The sequence below is a fragment of the Protobothrops mucrosquamatus genome, unplaced genomic scaffold (assembly GCF_001527695.2).
Source record: "Protobothrops mucrosquamatus isolate PMUCROS unplaced genomic scaffold, P.Mucros_1.0 scaffold_60, whole genome shotgun sequence".
Lineage (NCBI taxonomy): Eukaryota > Metazoa > Chordata > Lepidosauria > Squamata > Viperidae > Protobothrops > Protobothrops mucrosquamatus.
In genome coordinates this window covers 919,789-940,793 of record NW_015386136.1, presented here as the reverse complement: position 1 = coordinate 940,793, position 21,005 = coordinate 919,789, and the positions used below count along the sequence as shown (strand labels likewise).

General features: G+C 36.0%; 1 protein-coding gene across 1 annotated transcript in view; it reads left to right on the top strand.

The window, feature by feature from the left end:
• EHBP1 (EH domain binding protein 1) overlaps positions 1-19,795 on the top strand; it is a 172,048-nt gene extending 152,253 nt beyond the window's left edge. Inside the window, exons 16-19 of the mRNA XM_015812375.1 lie at positions 5,858-5,957; positions 9,188-9,261; positions 18,336-18,450; positions 18,763-19,795. Coding sequence (XP_015667861.1) covers positions 5,858-5,957; positions 9,188-9,261; positions 18,336-18,450; positions 18,763-18,853 — 380 coding nt within the window. The 3' untranslated portion in view covers positions 18,854-19,795. The remainder of the gene's footprint in view (positions 1-5,857; positions 5,958-9,187; positions 9,262-18,335; positions 18,451-18,762) is intronic.
• The last annotated feature ends 1,210 nt before the right edge of the window (positions 19,796-21,005 follow it).

Genomic DNA, 21,005 nt, shown 5'->3' with positions numbered 1-21,005 from the left:
GTGACATAGTACAAAAATGCCAACCAGCTTGCCTTCACAGAGCATGGAGACACTATATTCCCCTGCTTTTTTTCCCTGCTACATTTTATTCATTCTATATAACGGCATGGAACAAGAGTGAGATCCCAGTCAAAGGAAGGTATATTGGCAAGCAACAGTATCTTTTTCTCTTGCTAAATGCAGAAACTCTTGTGAACAAGCTAGAAGTTCTTGAGATAATCTCATATAAAAACATGCTAATTATTTATATTAGTTTAAAGCAAAACCATTCATTTGAATGTCTTTCACCATTTCCCCTCTTCTTCCAATAGTGCATGCTCTTCAATCTCTCTCATCCCTAATGTCCTTATCCTATCCTTCCACTTGCGTCTTTGAATCGTACTCACCCTACTTCTGATAGAGTTTGTTCTACCAATATTTCTCTTCTTCGGCACAGCATAAATGCTCCCTCCTTTGGCTTCTTTCCATCTAGACATTCCACTATCTCACCCATTCTATTAAAAACATTCATTACCAATTCTCCCTCTCTAGCTGCAGGCTAATTCCTCCTCTGTACTTTGGCTCTAAAGTTTTGTGGCATCCCAGTGGTACTGCTACAATTGTTTTCTTTTTATCAGTGCCACTTTTTGTTTGTCTTCTAGTCTAGCTTCCATCCTTTCCACCGTATTGAAACTTTTTTCACAATATCCCTGGTCACCTCCTCAGTTTAACACCTAAGAGGGTCTGCTTGGTCTTCATTCTTCTTGATGTCTTACAATTAATTCCTTTCTCTTGTGATTTTATCATCCGATAGCTTTTCTCTCTTTCTAACTATTTAACCATTTTCAATGTTACTGTGAGAGAGTAAAACTTTACAGCTGCTTTCCCGCTTATTATTGGGAACCCTCTTGCCCCATTTGTCATGGTTCTAACCGACAGAGACAGATAAAGCAGAACTCCGAGGCTCGCAAATTCCTCAAAGAACATGTTTATTACAAAATATTGGCACGTCAAAAGTGAAATCAAGTCTGGAGACGCACGTAACAATTCCCCAATACAAAGTTAAAAGTTAAAAAATCCCACCCCTAAAAGTATGCAAGCAACTACGTTCTCCAATACATCTTCTCGGCGGGCCTTTTTCACAATGCCCAGCCTGCAGTCTCGGGAGCAGCTGATGACCTTGGTTCCCACAGGACAAAAGAGTATTTTGACTAGCAAAGCACCTAGGCAACCCTCCTCCCTCCGTTCTATGTGGCAACCAAAAATGACTAAGGAAAAATGGCTGCAGCCATGCTCATTTGTAGAGTTGACAGTATGCCCCTCTCAGAAAGAAAGAATCTCCTGTAGGGGAAACAAAAAGCAGGTTAAGTATTCCCTCGAGGCTTGTGAGGGTATTTATCATAAAACTTTTTCATTAATTTATCCGCTTTCACATTAGTACATTTCACCCATGTAGCTTTTATTCTGATTTTACTGAATCTCATTGTTTTCCTGCCAAAGTAGCGTACAGCCTATCACCCTTACTCGACTTTCTCCTACCACCAGTTCTCGCTTGCATTTTTTTTAAACCATCATTCAAAACTCAGAATATTCAAGGCCAAGCAATATTCTCTCAAACATTTATTTTATCCTCTATTAATACCAATCATTCTCCTTATTGTCAAGACTATATATTTTATCCAACTTCTTTCTCCCTCTTTTTCTCTCTGGTTTTGTTCTCACATTCAATCAATAGCAAAGTCAAGATCAATCTGATAGCCAAAGAACTATCATGTCTATCTAGCTATTTCATGTCAATTCCTGTTCCTGGAGAATACTTTCTAAAACACCTGGTGATATTCTCCTCAACAGTCCTTCATGTCTAGATGACATCTATGTTGTAGAAGGTCTCATTTTGTCTGAGACAAGATAGGTGAAATGGACTTCATATTCTCTTTTATTTAGCCTTCTATCCTTCTGTTGTCAAATTTCAGAACGTGTATCCTTCCAACGCAATAATCTGCCACCTTATGCTGTATAAAATGCAGTAGAGGCTGGTGGCATTGTATCCTTACTGTGAATGGCTATTTAATCTTTCCCTATTTATTTGTGAACTAGAAACTCCTCAATTTCCTCAATAGGAAATTTCCCGGTTTTTGTTCTAATCTATAAGGAAAGGGAGAGCATGAAATATTCAATAGTAACCATTTTTATTTATTTACTTATTTGATTCCTATAACTCCTATCTCAACAAGTGATTCTGGGTGGCATACATCATAAAGCATTAAAACAGTTAAAAGAGTACAACATAAATATATATGGCTCCATGTAAAACTGTTATAATGGATGCTAATGCATTTTCCTTTACTTGGATGTTAATACAGTCAGGAAACAGGGCCTTTAACACAGTCAGAGACCCACAATCAAGTATTCACAGCCTTGGGAAAAGTGTGCTACAAGCCCAATTCTTGCTGATGGTATTTCTGTATTGTTAACCCCAAAATTACTCAAACTACTGACATTTTAGTAGAAAGAAGAGAAGACATTCTATCCAGTCCTTTCTAATAACTTGGAATCCTTTTTGTCCCAAAGCAATTTGGTGCCATTATCATGTGGTGTCTGCATGTGTCTTTGTGTCTTGGGTTTGTGTTTAAACTCAGTGAAGCCTTATTCAGCTGGATGGCACCATGTAGTCTCCCTACCCTTACATCACAAGGGGCTAAAAATATATGAGTGGGTCTGGTTTCTTCTTCTTGCTTACAGTCCACCATTGCTGTTTTGACATTCTTCTTTGGGTTCTTTGTTGCATTTTTCCCATTTCTGAATCCAAATATTTGAAGCGCATCGAAGGGAAGCAGTAATATGCATGAGTGCATGTATACACGTAGTCAAATGGCCCTATTACTATAAGGGTGATGTAATGATTTTAGGACAATTTATAAGCATCAATAATATTTGCATTAAATGTAAAAAGTGGTAGAGGCATTGGTAAAGAAAAAGAGAAAGTACCTAGAATTTCTAATATCTTGTGATCACAACTACAACCATAATTTTCTCCACGTGTATTTTAAATTTAGCAGGAATATTTAAGGAAAAGTTCCATCATTTAATGCATGGTTATGGGAATGGCAGTTATTACCATAAATGAGGGACTGAAAGCAGCAAGCTCTAGACACCTATCTGCTAATCTACTAATAAGAAAATAACTTTATTACTCTTCCAGAGTAGCAAAAGCTACACCTGTTATAGTCAGTCTTCAAAGTTTGGTGGACACCGCATTCAAAAGCTAAATGAATTCTTTGGCTGTTCCAAGTCTTGACAAATTGTCAACATTTACAAAAATGCAGTCAAGATTACCAAAATTCATATATGAGTTTTAGACATTTGTGCCCCTGTCTTTGTTTTCGGAACAGAAACCCCAACACTCACTTTTTATTAAATTAAACTCTTTATTTGTTTTGAGAGCTTATAATTAATTTATCAAAGAATAAATAATGTTTTTAATTGAATGAAAAAGAAAAGTCATTGTAACATTGGTACAGTTTACAGCCACTTTTACATAGGTCTTTTGTAGTTTCATTTTTGTGCAAAATAACAATGTATGTACAGAATAGCATCACAACTTTCTTCATATACCTTTTAGAGCTTCGATTTGCAGTATTGTATAAATGAAGTATTATAAATTATTGCTTAATACTGCATTTCCTCACAGTCAATAGAGATCTGATGATGGTACATTTGAAATGCTGAGTTGTAGGTGTCTGGTTTAAAAATGTTCGATAAATCAATATTTAACATTAATAATGTTTTAACTAATATTAACTAAAACTCTCCATTAGTTCTCCTTAGACAAACTACTCTGCTCGGGACCATAATCTCATGTTCGGTGTGTAGATAATAATGTTAGTTTATACATAGCATGTTGTCCAGTGGAGGAGGATAAACTGTGGCAAAGATGCTTTGTTTTTAATCATTATTTTATTTTGGTGTTCAATGTTCGCAGCGGGCAGGGCATAATGCAGAGATACCATGCTGAGAGCCAGATGTTGCACAGTTTTCCTGAGGGTGGAATTGGGATGCAGGAAGAAAAATGATAAGAAATCATTCTTCAATTATTTGACAATTTACAACTGAATTTCGATAGTAAAATCTCTAAGAAGTCAAGAAGTCACAGAATACAGTTTGTGAGTTTCATCTTGTCCCCTATTGACATAACTCACTGGGATTTGGTTTTATTTATTTGGTTTCACTTGATTTTTTTAAAGCCTTTGAATACACATATATAAGATTTATGTGGCTTGTGGCTTGTTGTAAATAGCTGTATTCTTAATTTGAAGAAGATCCAGAATCAATAAAGAGACTTATGGTGCTTATGTCAGTTAGCATTAAAAGTCCTTACTGTTCCCTTATTGTCTCCATTGTAGAAATCCTTCAAATTATATTATACATTATAATAAAAATATCTATGAGAATCTAACTATGAGAGTAACATTTTTGGTTTTAGTAACTCATCTTTTTCATTTGCACCACCCTCTCTATTTCATTTGAGGCAACAAACCAAGAAATGTTAATCACAGGAAGATAGAGGTGCTCTGACAATTAAAAGTCTGTTGAAGTAGCAGAAAGTTAATCTACATTATACTGTTCTTGCAAAGCTCACATCTTGAGAATGTTCCTGGCAAACTCAGATTCATATCATGGACAAATTCCTGGAATCGTCTCTGAACCTTGGGTCAATTAAGCCTAACTCATGAATTCTCCCCCCCCCCCCCATTTCTAGAGTTGTCCTGGGTGACTGTGATAATACATGCGCTAGCAATATTCCATTTGGAGAACTGTAATGAATTCTGCAAAATGTTTAAACAGAGGCCATTCTAAGAAACATGTAACTTTCATATTTCAGTGGCTTTATAGGCCACTGGGATATAGTTTAACTAGCTGACTCTGATCAATGAACCAATATGACAAAGTGTTTGGAAATCCACATTCTCTAATAATACACCTATTCAATGTTAATATCCTTGGAAGATGCTCCTTCTGTAATCACAAGAGTAATTTTGGTACTATAATTACTTCAGATTTAAAGGGGAAAGGTGCTTTGGGTATACATGCTATGGGTACGTGTTTTACCCTGTTGGCAACCCCTTAAACAGTGATCTCTTCCACTGGCTATGGAAGGAAGATGTGAGATCCCAGGAAAAGGAAGATGTGCTTCACAGAGCTATGGACACAACTTACTTGAGCACTTCCAAAGCACCATTTTTCCTTCTAATCCACAGCCCTTCTAATCTGACAAGAAAGCAAGAGGGGGACCAATCAATAATTCCTTCAAATTCCTTGTCAAGGGAAGTCAGGCTAGTTTTGTTTTTATTCTTTTGATAGCGGGCAAGGTTTTTATAATACAGTGGTTGAAATAGGCTTTATAAACAAGTAATGTTTATGGTTTATTTGTTGGTGTTCCAAAATATTTTTTGAAGTTCTAAAATATTTTTAATTAGTTCTTTTTAGATTTTAACAACATGCCTAAAATTGTTGAATTTGCTTTAGCTAGCTATTAACTTCTTGTTGTTGTTTTCCAACTATACCTTCAATAGAACTGATTGAAGAGACTATATTAAATGCCTCAGTTAAATAGCTCAATAAGAAATTGGAACTTTTTTTCTTCCGTGATAGTGTTTTGCAGTCTGGATGAGCCAAATAATATTGAGAGCAGCTTTTAGACACTGATGAGGACTGCTGTCAAAAGGAAAGCTTAGGCTGAAATGGCATATCACTGAGCTCTTTGGATCCTGTACATGGATTTTTTTTAAATGAGGCTGAAAACTCTGTGCCAAATAAAAATTACGCTGACTTATCATTGAGTCTTTAAAATATAAATCAAACTACTCTGTTTTAATAGGAAGAAATACTGAAGAAGAAGAAGCTATGATGCAAGAATGGTTTATGTTAGTCAATAAGAAAAATGCCTTGATAAGAAGAATGAATCAACTTTCTCTTCTGTAAGTATGTCTTGATTTATGAATGACAGTGCAAAAGCTGGTAATGTTTCTGCTTCCTTTTAGAATACTTTATAGCAGTGGTTCTTAAACTATGGTCTGTGGACGTCACAGGGAGTCCAGAAAGGCTTGAATAAATGTTATGATTTAAATCTTAAGTTAACTCTTGGGGGGTCCATGGCCATGATCTGTGGCCAGAAAAGGTGTTTAAAAGGCTCCATAGTGAAGAAAAGATTGAGAACCACTGCTGAATAGAATAGAGCAGAGCAGAGCAGAGTAGAACAGAAAATAACAGAACAGAAAATAACAGAACAGAACAGAATAGCTTTATTTGGCCAAGTATAAATAAACACACAAGGAATTTGTCTCTGGTGCAGAATATTTCAGAATATTTCCTCATATGTAGTGAAAATTTATTAAATAATTAAGAAATAATTCAATTTTCACTCATTTCAGATAGAAGCTTACAAAACATATACTTCTGTAAAATAGTACGATGGTCAAATATTGGAACATGAAAAGTAATGGTTCCTCTACATACCATTCTACTTTAATTGAGAGATTCACAGTTTTTTTGCATGTGAGTGGTAGAGATCTAACCCACATAGGCATTAGTTCCTACAAGTCAGTCACTCTTTGCATTTCCTGATAAGAACCAATGGACAAATTAGAACATTTTGGTCTTCAGACCTTCGTTCTTTTCTGAGTTTGTTAGTGCTACTTAGTCTATTTAAAAATAATAAGGTTAGTAAAATAGATATGAAATATAAAAGATATTTCAAAATACATATTATCTGAGCAAAAACAATAATGGAGTTTTTGTGAGGATTTGCTAAAATTAATGAAAAAAATAGAACATAACAGATTTATATACAAATGTTATGCTGAACAGAAATATGCCAACATTCTTAGTTTTACCATCGAATTGAATGCTGAAACTCTTTCTAACACCTATAAAGTGGAAGACAAATGTATTCCAGATTATAATATACAGTAGGGGAAAAGTGTGAATACATATACAAAGCAAATGAATTCATTCTGGTATGGAAATGTCTAAATACAATTTATATTAAATGGTAGGCCTGACAATCAGAAAAAGTGACCTATTTAGATGAAATTTTAAATAATAGTTGAAATAGGGAAGAAGTGAGGCATAAGTGATATGTATTGTCTACATTCTTTGTTATGCCCATTTTACCTACTCGTAGGCAGATACAGAAATTTCCAGTATAGGAAGTGAAGAGAATATAAACAGCTTCAACATTACAAATAATACAGACCAGAACTTTATCCCAGCTCATGCCATTTGTGCATCTAATTCAGTATTGCATGCTCTGATTGGTAGTTGTTCCCTAAAATCTCTGGGTTATTATCCAGGTCTGTAAACTGAACTAAGCCAGAGTTTCCTCACATAAACATGAAATGGGTTCACACACCTAATACACATCCTACAGTGCGATAGGAGGAGAGGCCTTAGGAAGAACACATGATGTCAATCTGGGTTCCCAACTTCACAAATCATGGTTTATAAATCTTGAACTAACTTCCAAACTGGATGGTTTCCAAGTATCAAACACCATTGTCATCCGATACTTCTTAAACAAAAGCTTCAGGCCAAGAGCAGAGAGTGGAAGATCATTTTACAGGACTACAGGTGAAGCTATTTATTAAAGGAAATGAAGGTGAAACTATTTTGTCAGATGAATGATAAAAATGAAAAAAAAATGAAGGGCAAGCCTTGTTTGAAAATACACAAGACCCTTTCAGAAAATCACTCAACTCTGACAGGATGGTTTTGAGGTACACATTCCACCATTTTTTCTGTGCAATACATACGAAAATGAATGTCTTTCCATGAAGCAATGATGGCTATTAGTCTTGATGGTAGCCCTGATCATTACTGTACAGCAGTTCTTCTGTCCTCTTCAGTGTATTACTTGCTAGTATTCCAGAAGGATTTTTTTAAAAAAAAATGAAGAATGCTGAACTCTGCAAACTCCAGAATTTCCACCTCTGATACTCAGATCACAGAAGCAATAGCAGCAATCTCGGGCTGCTTAATAGTTGGGGTTCCCTGCTATTTTGATGTACTGTGCTCCAACAAAAGCATGCACCAAGCGTGCATAGGGGTCTTGGAGAAACAAGTTGCACTTAAGCCATGATTACTTAGGCTGACCTCTCATTGTAGCCATACTTGTTCCCTCCATCTACTTATTATCCAATTTTATTTATAATTATAATGGATTGACTTGATCCTTTCTTCAGGCCTCTTAGTTTGTTAGTTAGTTTTAAATGAAAGGATTTAAAAAGATTGATTGAATGATATTTTCTTAACCAGGGTAGAATTGGTGGAATATATATATATATTCCACCATATATATTCTTTTTCTAGCTTTTAACTATTTGTTAAAGATATTTAGCTGAGAGCAGTGAAATGCAAAGCACTGGCTCCAGGTTACATGCTACATGGAACACAGGACCTTCTGGAGCCAAGACAGATTGTGGTCTACCTAGTACAGTGGTGGCGAACCTATGGCACGGGTGCCAGAGGCGGCACTCAGAGCCCTCTCTGTGGGCATGCGCGCCGTTGCCCCAGTCCTAGGCCTTCAGCTGGGTTTTATAAAATCTTTTTGCTTTAGGCCTCCGCCGCCGTGTACCAAAAAAAAGGTTCAATCAGTCAAATTCAACTTCTCATGGGGAAAAAAAGATCTTGCAAAGTTGGAATTGATTGATTGAACTTTTTAGTCCCACCCAGTTTGCTGTTACCACCGTAGCCACGCCCACCCAATGGGCCATGCCCACCCGGCACCCGACGATACATATGTGGGTTTTGGGTTGCAGTTTGGGCACTCGGTCTCTAAAAGGTTCACCATCACTGACCTAGTAGAAGTCAAAGCTTGCCTCAGAATATTCAGAAATAAACATTTAAAATATTTACAAACTGAAGAGAAATGTAAATGAGACATTTTCAAGATGCTGTTGTGCAATAGCATTGTAGAAAGTACTGTAGACAGTACTTTCCAATGAATGTTGCAGGTTAATATAAGGAGCATTTGGAAGCACTGATCCTATCTGAATAAGGTTTTATTCTTGCATATCATTTGTTTAGAGTAGCTTAATCCTAGAGAAAAAGTCAGCTTAAGAGTCCTAAAAATCAATCAAAATTAAAGGTTCTTTTAAACATTTAATGATTTAGTAATTAACATATTGATGAACTTCTACAATTTGCCCAGGGAAAAAGAACATGACTTAGAAAGGCGGTACGAACTACTGAACAGGGAGCTAAGAGCCATGCTTGCTATTGAAGGTAAGGAATACTTTAAAAGATACTTTTTTCTCTGTGGAAAAGAAACTTTTTAGACCTTGTTGAAAACCTGAGTCTGGAAAAAATGTAAAACTCCCAATACACCTTATTAAAATGAAGTTAAATTCATGATAATTTGGGTGGCATTTATTTTGATACATAGCGCTATTTTTGCTTCAGTACAAAATAAAGAAAAAGTATATTTCATTTTGATAAGGTAAACATTTTAGGCAGGCCTCATCTGTCTTCAGTGGAAATATGCTTTTGTTAAATTAATACTTCATTGGGCAAAAGAATTAGAACCATCTTTTGGATATATTTTATTCATTCTTTAGCTTTCTAAAAGGCTAGTCACCTCATCTAAATGGAAACCTCTGAATAGATTGACCTAGGGATATATTGTACAATTACCTACTCTTCCTGATACTTTAAATTACTGTAATCATCCAGGGAATGATTTATAATAAAAAATAAACATCAAGATAGATTAAACTAGCTTTACTGTATTAGTTATTTAAATGCACCCTGCTTATTGTTTTTTTTTAATAAATCTGTCATTACTTGTATCTTTCAACCTCAAATTCTGTCTTTACAGTTCAAAGATGTTTACTTAAAAGTTAATCCTTTGGGCTCTGTAAAATGTGTGAGATGGATCTTTTGTCTAATCAATTTAAATTGATTTTGCTATTCTGTATTGACCTCCTAACCCTTTGACTGACCATGGTAATTTCCTTCTTCACCTGATAAGGTACCTGATCCATAATAAATCAATTCTAATTAGGTTAGAGGCTTTACTGAAAGCATGAGTTTGGAGGGGAAAGCCATGAAGTGCCAGGTAGCTTTCTAATCCACCTCTTTGTATTTTCTTAACCAAAGTTGAAAATAATAGAAATCCTGAATAAAATCTACATCCAGAACATGTTCATCATATTCTAAAAAGGGACCTGACAGCTATAAATATATTTTAAAAGAAAACTCTAAGCCCAGTAATCTAGAAAGTATCGTTTTCTAGACCACTGTGCTTTAAGGCTTGAAAGATGCTTAAGTAATTGCTTGAAGTAGCAATGTGTTGGTTTTTAAACAATAATATAAATCATATTTTAAGAATAATATTGAGAGACAGAAACCTTATATTGTCTCTCATACACACACACATTATAATGATTTTAACAGCAATTGTCATGTCTCCTCTTTTAGTGGACTTTTTAAATTGGATAACATTTATCAATCATTTCCTAGCAACTAAACTTTATTCAAAAATTTAGCAATTAGTCTCATCTACAAACAGAACATTTTCAATCAGTGGAACAAGAAAAATTACACTTCTAACTATTACCTTTACTGTGTCCTGGAAATCAAGACTTTAAATCTGGAACAGATCTGAGAGTGGGTACAAGGAGAAAAAAAATCTTGTTGAACAAGCAAAAGTCTACTTGTGAGACATTTTATTTATTTATTTTAAAAAAGACTCGTTTAGCCACCCATATTGTGACCATAACCCAAGGCAGTGCATAAAGCAGTAAAAACCACAAAATCTCTAAAACAAGCTGAATAAAAATTAACAAAAGCTAAATCAAAATGTGTGGTACCTCTTTAATACATCAATTTTACAGGGCTCTAGCTTCATTCTACCCTATCACTTGTGGGAACAGCCAACTGTTCAAGGCCTCCTGGAAGATAAGCAGCATCGGTCACTTGCTTGGATCTCTGGGGAAAGGTTATTCCACAGGGCCAGGACAGCTACAGAGAAATGTGCACTTCCCCAAGTTCCACTAGATGACAACATTTAAGGGAAGGGAGCTGTAACACACCAACGTTATCTGGCCTGGTGGAACAGATATAATTTTTCAAGGAGAGGAAACCCCACAAGTAGCCTTGCCTCATTTAGGGCTTTTAAGGTGATAACCAACACACTGAATTGTTTCTGAAAAGAAACTGGAAGCCAGTCCAGTTTAAGCAGCAATAGTGCAGTATAGTGTTGGTATGTTCTGCACCAGCTGTAGTTTCTTGATGGTTTTCAAGGGCAACTCTATGTACAGCACATTAGAGTAATCCAACAGAGAACTGACAGGGCGTGAATGACTGTAAGCAAGGGCTCCTGCTCCAGGAATGGCTACAGTTGGCCCACAAGATGGATCTCTGCAAAGGTTCCTCAGTCATGGCTGCCACTTCCTTCTTGAGCAGGAATGTTTAAGTCCGAGGGACTCCCAAATTGTACAACAGCTCTGTCCAAGAATCAAAGATTACATATCACTGGATTCAGGATGTCCAAAAATTCAGAATGACGCTGTCTTGCTAGGGTTGAGTTGAAGTTGGTTCTTTCCCATCCAAACCTTTACATCTTCCAGGGACTGGGCCAACATTTGAGGATGTTGCCCTCAAGTTATCCCACTCTATTTCATTCTGAATGTACGTACTGGGGAGCTATTGGTACTCTGTTAACACAATTATAATGCATCATGACAGTGTTCAAATGGCACAACTTCTTGTTCACTCAAAACCAGGAGTTACTTGAAGAACTTACTTGGTTTTGAGTGATATTCCAGGTGCCACACTCCAAAAAATGGGTGAAGACGTGATAGAAATTATATCCATTAAATTCCATTTATATGATTTCATTCTGTTAACAAATTGAATTACTAAACGCATTTATTTCTAAACGCACAAACATACTCACACATACATATGTATATACAATGATTCCCCCCTCTTAATGCATATAAACATACCCACATATAACAATCCCATACAGTATTTTTTTAAAATTTCTCAGTTGATTGTTCCTTGCACACCATGTATCTATACAACTGATGTCAATTCATCCTAAAGAATCCTCATAGTATCTCCTTCATCCTGTGGGAATATTAACTTATATTGGTTTTTACAGAGGTGTACAGGCAAATCTCTGGAGGCAGTTCTCCTGCAACCAGGGCCTTTGGGGATCTTCTATCAGTGGGAACCAGGGGAACAAATCAGAAGCAATGCCTGCCCATCTCCCAATATCTCCTAGCAATCATGAACATCAAGAAATGGTTCTTGATCTGTTAATCAACTGGCCCAAGATATTTTTTTTAAATTACCAATTCCATTATTCGAGAGCGCTTTCTCTTTTTTTTCTGGCACACATGTCTGTGTTACCATTTCTTATTTTGTCACTCTCTCCTTCCTGGAAAAATGAGCAATTGTGAATAGACAAATGAAAAGTAGACTTGCTTGGCCAAGAAAGCAGTAAATCAAGACAGCAACATCTGAGCACCACTTCAGCAAACCTTCACTTCAAAAACAAAAGTAAAGGCTAATAGAAATAAAGTCACCATTGTCCACATGCGGTGGACAAGGCAGCTGAAAATGCAGTAGCCGAGCAGGAGAAAAATGTTGTTTGCTTTGTTTCTTTCTTTGTGTGATAAGGAAATTAGTTGTATATGCATGGCACTTAACTTCCAGCTGGGTAGAACAGTGGCCAGTCCAGATCTATTCCAGTCACCAGAGGAAACTGCACAAAACCTTACTCCATGACCAGCACGAGTTACACTATTTTGTGCCACTGCAGGGTGATAGCAATGGGGATGGGTTAACAAAGTTTGTCAACAGATTTTTTCAGGGGGCTATAGCAAAGGTTTGGGCTACACACCCTCCAGCCATAATTTGTAAAGCTCTATTATATAGAGATCCAAGCCTTAGAACAAGCAAATATGTAGATTATGATGCTTTGTAAATAGAAGATTTAAATAATCCTATAACCTTATTTCCATCAAAAGTGTTGGCCTTGTGTATATAGCCATGCTTGCATATTCGCAGCCTGAAAGGTATAGTTCTGCAGTGGTTTCAGTATTTCCCAGCTGGAGAGCAAATTTCAGGAGGTGATACTAGGAGATGCTGTTTGACGTCCCATCGTTTGAATATGCAGTTTCACAGAGTTCAGTGTTGTCCTAACGTGCTATTTAACATGAAATTGTTGAGGAGTTTAATCGCGACATATTTAGAATTGTACAAATAACAGGGATATAAATAGTTTAATATATATCTATAGAACAACATATAATCTATCTATTTGCAGTTATGTACTTAAATGCAGATGCTGCTCATTCCCATCCTGAGACATTTAGCTAGAGTTTATAAAAGATTTGGTCAGCTTTGCTTTCGAGTTGTATATTGCTCCAAAGCTCTCATTCTCAAGCTGTGGAGCAGACACTTTTCAGACTTGCACTGAGTTCCGATTCACGTCACCTTTAAGAAAGGGATCCACAACCTGACCTTTTGACTTGTAGTCTTACTAGTAATGTAACAGCTTTGTAGCAATCTTAACTTTTGGAACAGAATAAAATTACACTACATGACTAAGAAGGGCTGAATCTCAGAATGGGTTGCCTGGTTGTTCGTATGTGCTTTCATGAAACATGAAGGAGGTTCATAATTACTGCAGAATCAAATTGTCTCATTGACACTAACAGAGTGTTGAGAATCTTCATGCAGGCATGGTCCTTTGGGTTCATATTTAAAGCCTTCCTGAAAAAGATTATGTTCATGTTTTGCACACCCGAGGGGAGGGGTGGAGGCACAGTTTTCTGTCCAAGAAATGGATCTTCTTTAGAATGTTCTACATTTATTCTTGGCTTCAAGTTTGAAGTGTGGGCACTTCTTAAAGGATTTATGCATAGGGTTCACTATTTTTGTAGTTATGATTTATATGATAAGCTTTTTATATTTAAAATCAATAGGTAATCCTGTGGAGGAGCTTATCCTCTAAAACCCCATTTATAAATCTATTTAAGTTTTGTTACATAGTTCTGGCCACAGTACTCTATAGATTGATTAGGTTCAGCAGTAGAATTCTATCAAATGATGGAGGAGGAGGAGGAGGAGGAGGAGGAGGAGGAGGCGGCGGCAAACTCAGGATTGTCAGTTGACTGGTACTAAAGCTAAGATCTTAACTACAGTCACCCAATATGCTCTTTACAAAACTCATGTTAATTTTCATCAAAAGTGTAAGTCTTATTTTATAGTGACAACCTGGAAAGTTTTGTTTTTTATTTTTTAATTGTAAAACTTTGATCATTTTCATTCTGATGTTTTTCTTCCAGAATGCTTGTCATGGTATTTTTATAAAAATACAAAGATATAAACATCAGTAAAACAAATGCATCTGTTATTGTTATGAATATACATTAAACAATAAAATTCTTTAAAAATTGAATATGACATACAAATACTTAATATAAGGCAATGGTTGATGAGTCTAGATAGACAACCACTTATAGTACAAAGGAATAGAGTGAAAGGTTTATAATTATCATCAGGGCTTTTTTTCAGCCGGAACGCGGCGGAACCGCGTTCCGGCACCTTTTTCCGGGCCGGCCGCACCGGAAATAGCCCCTCCCACACCGGAAATAGCCCCTCCCAAATTTTACTTGCATTCCTGTTCTCTAAAGGGGCGGTCCTAGGGTTTGATGAGGGCGTGGCCAAGTTTGAGTTCCGCCATCTTTTCTCCGAGAAAAAAAGCCCTGATTATCATTAATACTGCAGTCAATTCTGTAAGAGATGGCCATTTCCCTATTAGATAGATAGATAGATAGATAGATAGATAGATAGATAGATAGATAGATAGATAGATAGATAGATAGATAGATAGATAGATAGATTAGGTAAGTAGGTAGGTAGGTAGGTAGGTAGGTAGGTAGGTAGATAGATAGATAGATAGATAGATAGATAGATAGATAGATAGATAGATAGATAGATAGATAGATAGATAGATAGATTAGGTAAGTAGGTAGGTAGGTAGGTAGGTAGATAGATAGATAGATAGATAGATAGATAGATAGATAGATAGATAGATAGATAGATAGATAGATAGATAGATAGATAGATAGATAGATAGATAGATAGTTTGTGTGTGTGTGTGTGTGTGTGTGTGAGAGAGAGAGAGAGAGAGAGAGAGAGAGAGAGAGAGAGAGAGGTCAAAGGGTTGCAGCCCTGTCAGAAATAAGACTAATGATACCCAGAACCCAAAGGGTTAAAGAAACACAGACTCTTTGGGTTGCAGCCCTATACCCACTTACCTGAAAGAAAATCTGATTGGACTTATTTGGGACATAATATTCCACATGTATAGAATTGCAGTGTTAATCCTAATAGAAGTTTTGGTTTTTTACCCCCTTTAAACAACTTACATCAGGGGTTCCCAACCGGGGGCACTCGCACCCTCTGGGGGTACGAGACGATATTCCAGGAGGTGCAAAAACTTGGGTTTTCAAAATTAGAGTGTATATGCATAATTTGTTGCCGTTATTTTGAACTTTTGTAAGGGGTGCAAGAAAATATCAGAAGTGTTCTACGGGTGCGGGGTATAGAAAAGGTTGGGAACCGCTGACTTACATCTATGAGATATAACCAATTATCTTTAATTTCAAAGGCAGTTTTCTTTGTGGCATGGGAGGGAACATAGCTGCTGTTTGAAGCAACATATTTTTATATATATTTTTAAGAATGTATCTTGGCCAATAGTGCCAAATTTGCAGTTGTCAGGAAAGAGAGAGAGAAAGAGGGGGGGGACTTGTACTTGAATAAAGTGAGTTCACCTGAAATTAATAGAACTTTTTTTCTGAAGAAGGTTCAGGTGACTGCTTAAGCAGATTGTTCAAAAATGTTTTCAACTAAGACTTCAGGACTTATAATTTTGGGTATCTGATTATTATCCCAAGGTGTGATCAGCAGAATTATCATGTCTTATTATTTACTTTGATGAGATTATTTCACACTGTTTACTTCTGAATGTAAATAAAATTGCATTTAGTATCTTAATGAAAGTGTGGTAGTTATCCAATAAAGAAAGCTTTGCTTAAACCGGTTTTACATAAAAAATGAATTTCTGAAATCTCTGGTTTTATTTCAAAGAATGGGTTTTGAACAGTATTTTGGATAACAGAGTTGGACATTCTTTCAATCTAGAGATAGTAGTTGTTCCAGCTTTGCTTTCCAGTTCCAAATATAGGAATTGAAATGTAACATTTTCACAATGTTATGCATAGAGGTTATTTTTCTTCCATTCAATGGTGTCCAGTTCTCAAAGATTACCTGGACAAGTCCCTTCAGTTTTCTTAGCAAGGTTTTTCAGAAGTGATTTGCTATTGCTTCCTCCAAGGGCTGAGAGAGCGCGACTGGCCCAAGATCACCCAGATGACTTTGTGCTTAAGGTGGAATTAGAACTCACGGCCTCCTAGTTATTAGCCTGATGCCTGAATCACTACTCCAAATTGGCTCTCTATATGTATAGGTTAGAAACATGCTTTTTCTTAAAGTAAAATGCAGGTACTGGCTATTGTTGAATAATAGGAGAACCTGTAATTTTTAAAGGGTAAAGTTTTTGTTAGTTCCCCTTCTTCTCAGTGAGATATCTAAATAAAATAGTTGTTTTCTGCTTCTCTGCATGAGCATCCATTCCCCTTATGTCTATTAGTATGCATATGCTAACTATGCATATTGGGAAAGCAATTTAAAGACTGGTCCACACATTCCTGGTTTTCTATTGCTGTTCTAAGCTTTATTGGATGAATCTGCATCTAATTTTTAATTTGTAAATACAAAACCAAATTCACTCTGGCACTACTTGCTTGCATAAAGCTCCTGAACAGTTTTCTGCCTTGAATAAATTTTGCTTTGCAGGGGGGGTCAGGGGGATTTGAACCAGCACATTCTTGTGTGGTTTGTGAAGATTCACATGGTAACCATTGGGGTGCATTGTTAGGTTTATCTGAATAAGCACCAGCCATGTGAGGCTTAACATGATTGCTCAGGGCAATGGACAGGGAAGAGAGAAATCCAAAAGACTTCCAGTGCCTTTCCTCTGGTTTTTTTTTTTTGAAAAGTTGATAGAGGACACCACATGAGTCAGAAGCTACGGAGTGTTTTTCTGTGTTGTTGTTGTTGTTGATTTAAAGAAGGTGGGTGTCCTGTTTCCCTCCTGCTTCTCATTTGTTCCTCTATCTCCCTCATCATCTACTTCTCCTTCTCTTCATTGTTTACCTTCCTAATGAGGGAGGCGGGATAGGGTGGTAGTTGAGTGACAGATACAGGCCCTTGCTGTCTGGCCTCTGGAGCAGTTTGTTTGGTGTGCTCCAGTGTTAAAACTGCCCTTTTTAATGAAACATTGATACTGTTTGTCTTATAAGAAGAGATATCAGCAAAGAGACCTGACTAAATATGATAGAATCTCATTCCTTTATGACCTCTTGAAATAAAAAAAATAAAGCAAACCTAAACAATAGAAGAAAAAGATATAAATTCTTACGTATGCAAGTATTCATATTGTGGCTGTCTACAAATCTGGAAACTTAAGATTCTGTGAACTTAAGATTCAATTTATTAGAGAAACTATCAAGCAATCTGAATCATTATGGAAAAAAGTTGAGTAATATTATTTAGTAGATGTACTTCGATTTCATAGGAGGCACTAATTGTTGATTCTCATTTTAAAATTATTCTGAGGCGCCTAGTGATCAGTGTGGGTATTTTCAACTGCTAAGATATAGCAAAGGGGAAAAAAAGGAAAATTATAATCAATTTGGAAGAGAAAGGCAATTGCATTGTGGTAAAAGTTTTATTGTATGTTGTTTTGCAGTTTTCAATCTCTATCTTTTTCTGGTTCAGAAACAGAATCTCTGTAATACACTGGAAGGGGGTGGAAGTTATTTAGGAAATGTGTAATAAAAACGAGTGCATAAACATTAATAAAAATGCAATCTTTTGTGTATCTTCTCTTAAATATGATTTGTTGAGTAAAATGTTTTTCCCCACAAACATGAATATAGAAAAACCACAATCCCTCCCAAAAAAATCTTGTTTCATTTCATACATATTTATGTTATTGAGTAGTATTACTCAAAAAAATTTCATAGGTTTTTCTTAAATACTGCTGAAAAATATTGGGTCTTATTTTATCAAACAGAATCTGAAGAAGTCAAATTAGATTTCTTGTAGTTATATAGATCTCTAGGGAAACCAGCCCGGTGACACTGATTTGTTTAGATCATAGGTATATTAAGCTCTCAAAGGACACATTTCTGGATTTCTTCTCTTTTCAGACTGGCAAAAGACTGAAGCTCAGAAGAGGCGGGAGCAACTTTTGCTAGATGAACTTGTTATTCTCGTTAATAAACGTGATGCGCTGGTCAGAGATTTAGATGCCCAAGAAAAACAGTAAGTTTCATATTTTTGAGGAATGCCAGTAATAAGATCAAGTTTTCTTTGCATTGTTCTTAAAGTTTTATATTCAAGAAAAAAAGCCTTCAAGAGAAGGTCAATCATCTGGCATAGAAGCAATTAAATCTCCTTAAATCCTGCATTTTGGTAACGTGATCTGCTACTAGTTCTTACCTATGGAAACAGATGGTGTAACCTGGTCCCTGAAGTGACTCCCTAAACTCCTTTAGCTGTGCATAACTACTACATTGAAATGTAAAGCAGAATTTTGATAGGAAAACTACTGACAATTGTATTTGATTTTTTTAGGGCTGAAGAAGAAGATGAGCATTTGGAAAGAACACTTGAACAAAACAAAGGAAAAATGGCCAAGAAAGAAGAGAAATGTATCCTTCAATGACTGTCATGGCCCGAGATACTGTCACTTTTTGTAACTTCAGCCTTCTTACATTTTGGATATATGCCAACACCAAGACTAGACAACTAAATCACAAACAGACCTCTTAAAATTTCAGAATTTTCCATTTGGCCAGATCAGCTTTATCTTAAATTGTTTTCTGATTCTCTTCCCCCTTTTCATTCAAACAACAGGGTTTCAGAAATAGCTTTCCACCAGGATTTTTTTGTGGGTTTAATTATCTTAAATAAGTTTGCTCCCAAATGTTTAAGCAGCCATCCAGTTGTGTAAGAAGGGAGAAAACCCTAGCATTATATTTTTAGTTAAAAGAACTTGCAAATACATTGTTCTATGTAGTTACATAGCACAGAAAGAAGGAAATATATGCTCAATTGTTTCCTCTAGTTCTGCCATATGTAATATTAAATATGTTATCAACCATTTTATTGTTCGATCATACTCATACAATTTCTTTCAATGTGCTATATTTACATGCTTTTTTCAGCTGCAGTTTTACACTTTCATTGTAAGTACAATTATAAAATTTAAGGCTTTCTTATGTGCTCAGAGAGCAATTCTTTTTAACCAATCTTTTAAGAGACTTGCAACCTAAAAAAAAAGGAAGTGATTGTAAAGATAAGGCTAATTGAAGTATGATCAGTTTACAGAAAATTCTTCTTTTGAGGCTACCCCATTTTTTATTAATTATTTATTTACCTGTTAGTTTAGTTCCCTTTTCTTGATCTTGTGCTGGACCTCTGCAGTCTGGTTCTACAGTGCTGTTAATATTTATTCTGTATCCATCAGGGGTCTGTCTTGCCATTGTTTGCAAAATCTTGCAAGTAAATATATCCTTCTCTAGCATCATGCTCATTTTTGTGGAAATGGTTATGTTTATTTATTACAATACCAAGTTATGTATAATTTTTCAATAAAAGCTGGATCTTTCTTATCATAGCTGGACTGGGCTGCTTTATTATACATTTCAAATCCAGGTATTTCTCTAGGACACTGTGGTGTAATTGTCAGCCCAAAACACACACACATACACACACACACACACATATTTTTCAATTTGAGAAATTGGAACTAATTGGGAGAGTATTAATCTCTTTTTTATTTGTAATCATTATAAATGACTTATTTATTGTTTAATATTTAGAGTTATTTTACAAATGTGTTACACAAAGATTAGGCACTCATCTGTCCCTGTAAGTTTATGTAAATTACAATAAATTGTTAATTTGTTCAGCTACAATAATTTGCTTTTATTCATTGAAAATAAATACAGCTGAATTCTGTGAAGCAAACTACTTACAAATTGCTGATGTGCTATATGTGTATCCAAAGATTTTTTTAAAAAAAAAATCAGCATATTCCACATATCTCTATCAACAAATGAGTTGTATTGAGCACAGGGCTTTCTTCCAAATAAAAAAAAATGTATAGGATTTAAGCCTAAGCTACTTCTTATTTTTATAATTAAACCTGTAGCCCAGGATCTGGCATTGATACACTCTGCCCTGTTCAACAAGTCTGAAGGATATTTAAAAAACAGTGCCAAGACAAGTAATTCATTCTTCTGAATGTGAGTTGAATTGGTTTAAACAGAAATTGGATCAGATGGGTTTTACTCTGAAAAAAAAATAAACTAAAGGATTATTTGCAGTGGGAAAAGTTTGGGACAGAAGTGGGTCTTACAAATGTGGATCTTGTTCTACTCCTGTCTGGACAGAGCTCAAATCTCTTTGCTGTTTGAATGGATGTAAAACTCCCCAGAAAACTTGGAGGTGGGGGGGGGGAGGCAGAGAGAGATTCACAATCTAGATCAGGGACTTATATTGGAAGGGAGGGGGAACAATAAGCGTTGCAAGGCGAATCCCCCGATATGTTACAGGATCCACATCGTGAATAATCCGGTTAAAATGATAACAAGTGCCAGTGTAAATACGAGGAAACTGCACCTTGTGCCTTTGGATGTATTCATAATGGGAATCGCTTTCTGCCGGGCGTTCATATGCTAAATGAATTAAACCTCTTATCTTCGTCGATGACTGGATGAAATTCAGGACAGAACCTCTCTCGCTCTTTTCTCCCTTCTACCCTCCCTCTCTCCTTTTTCTCCTCCCCCTTTCTAAATCTCCCCCACGCCGTA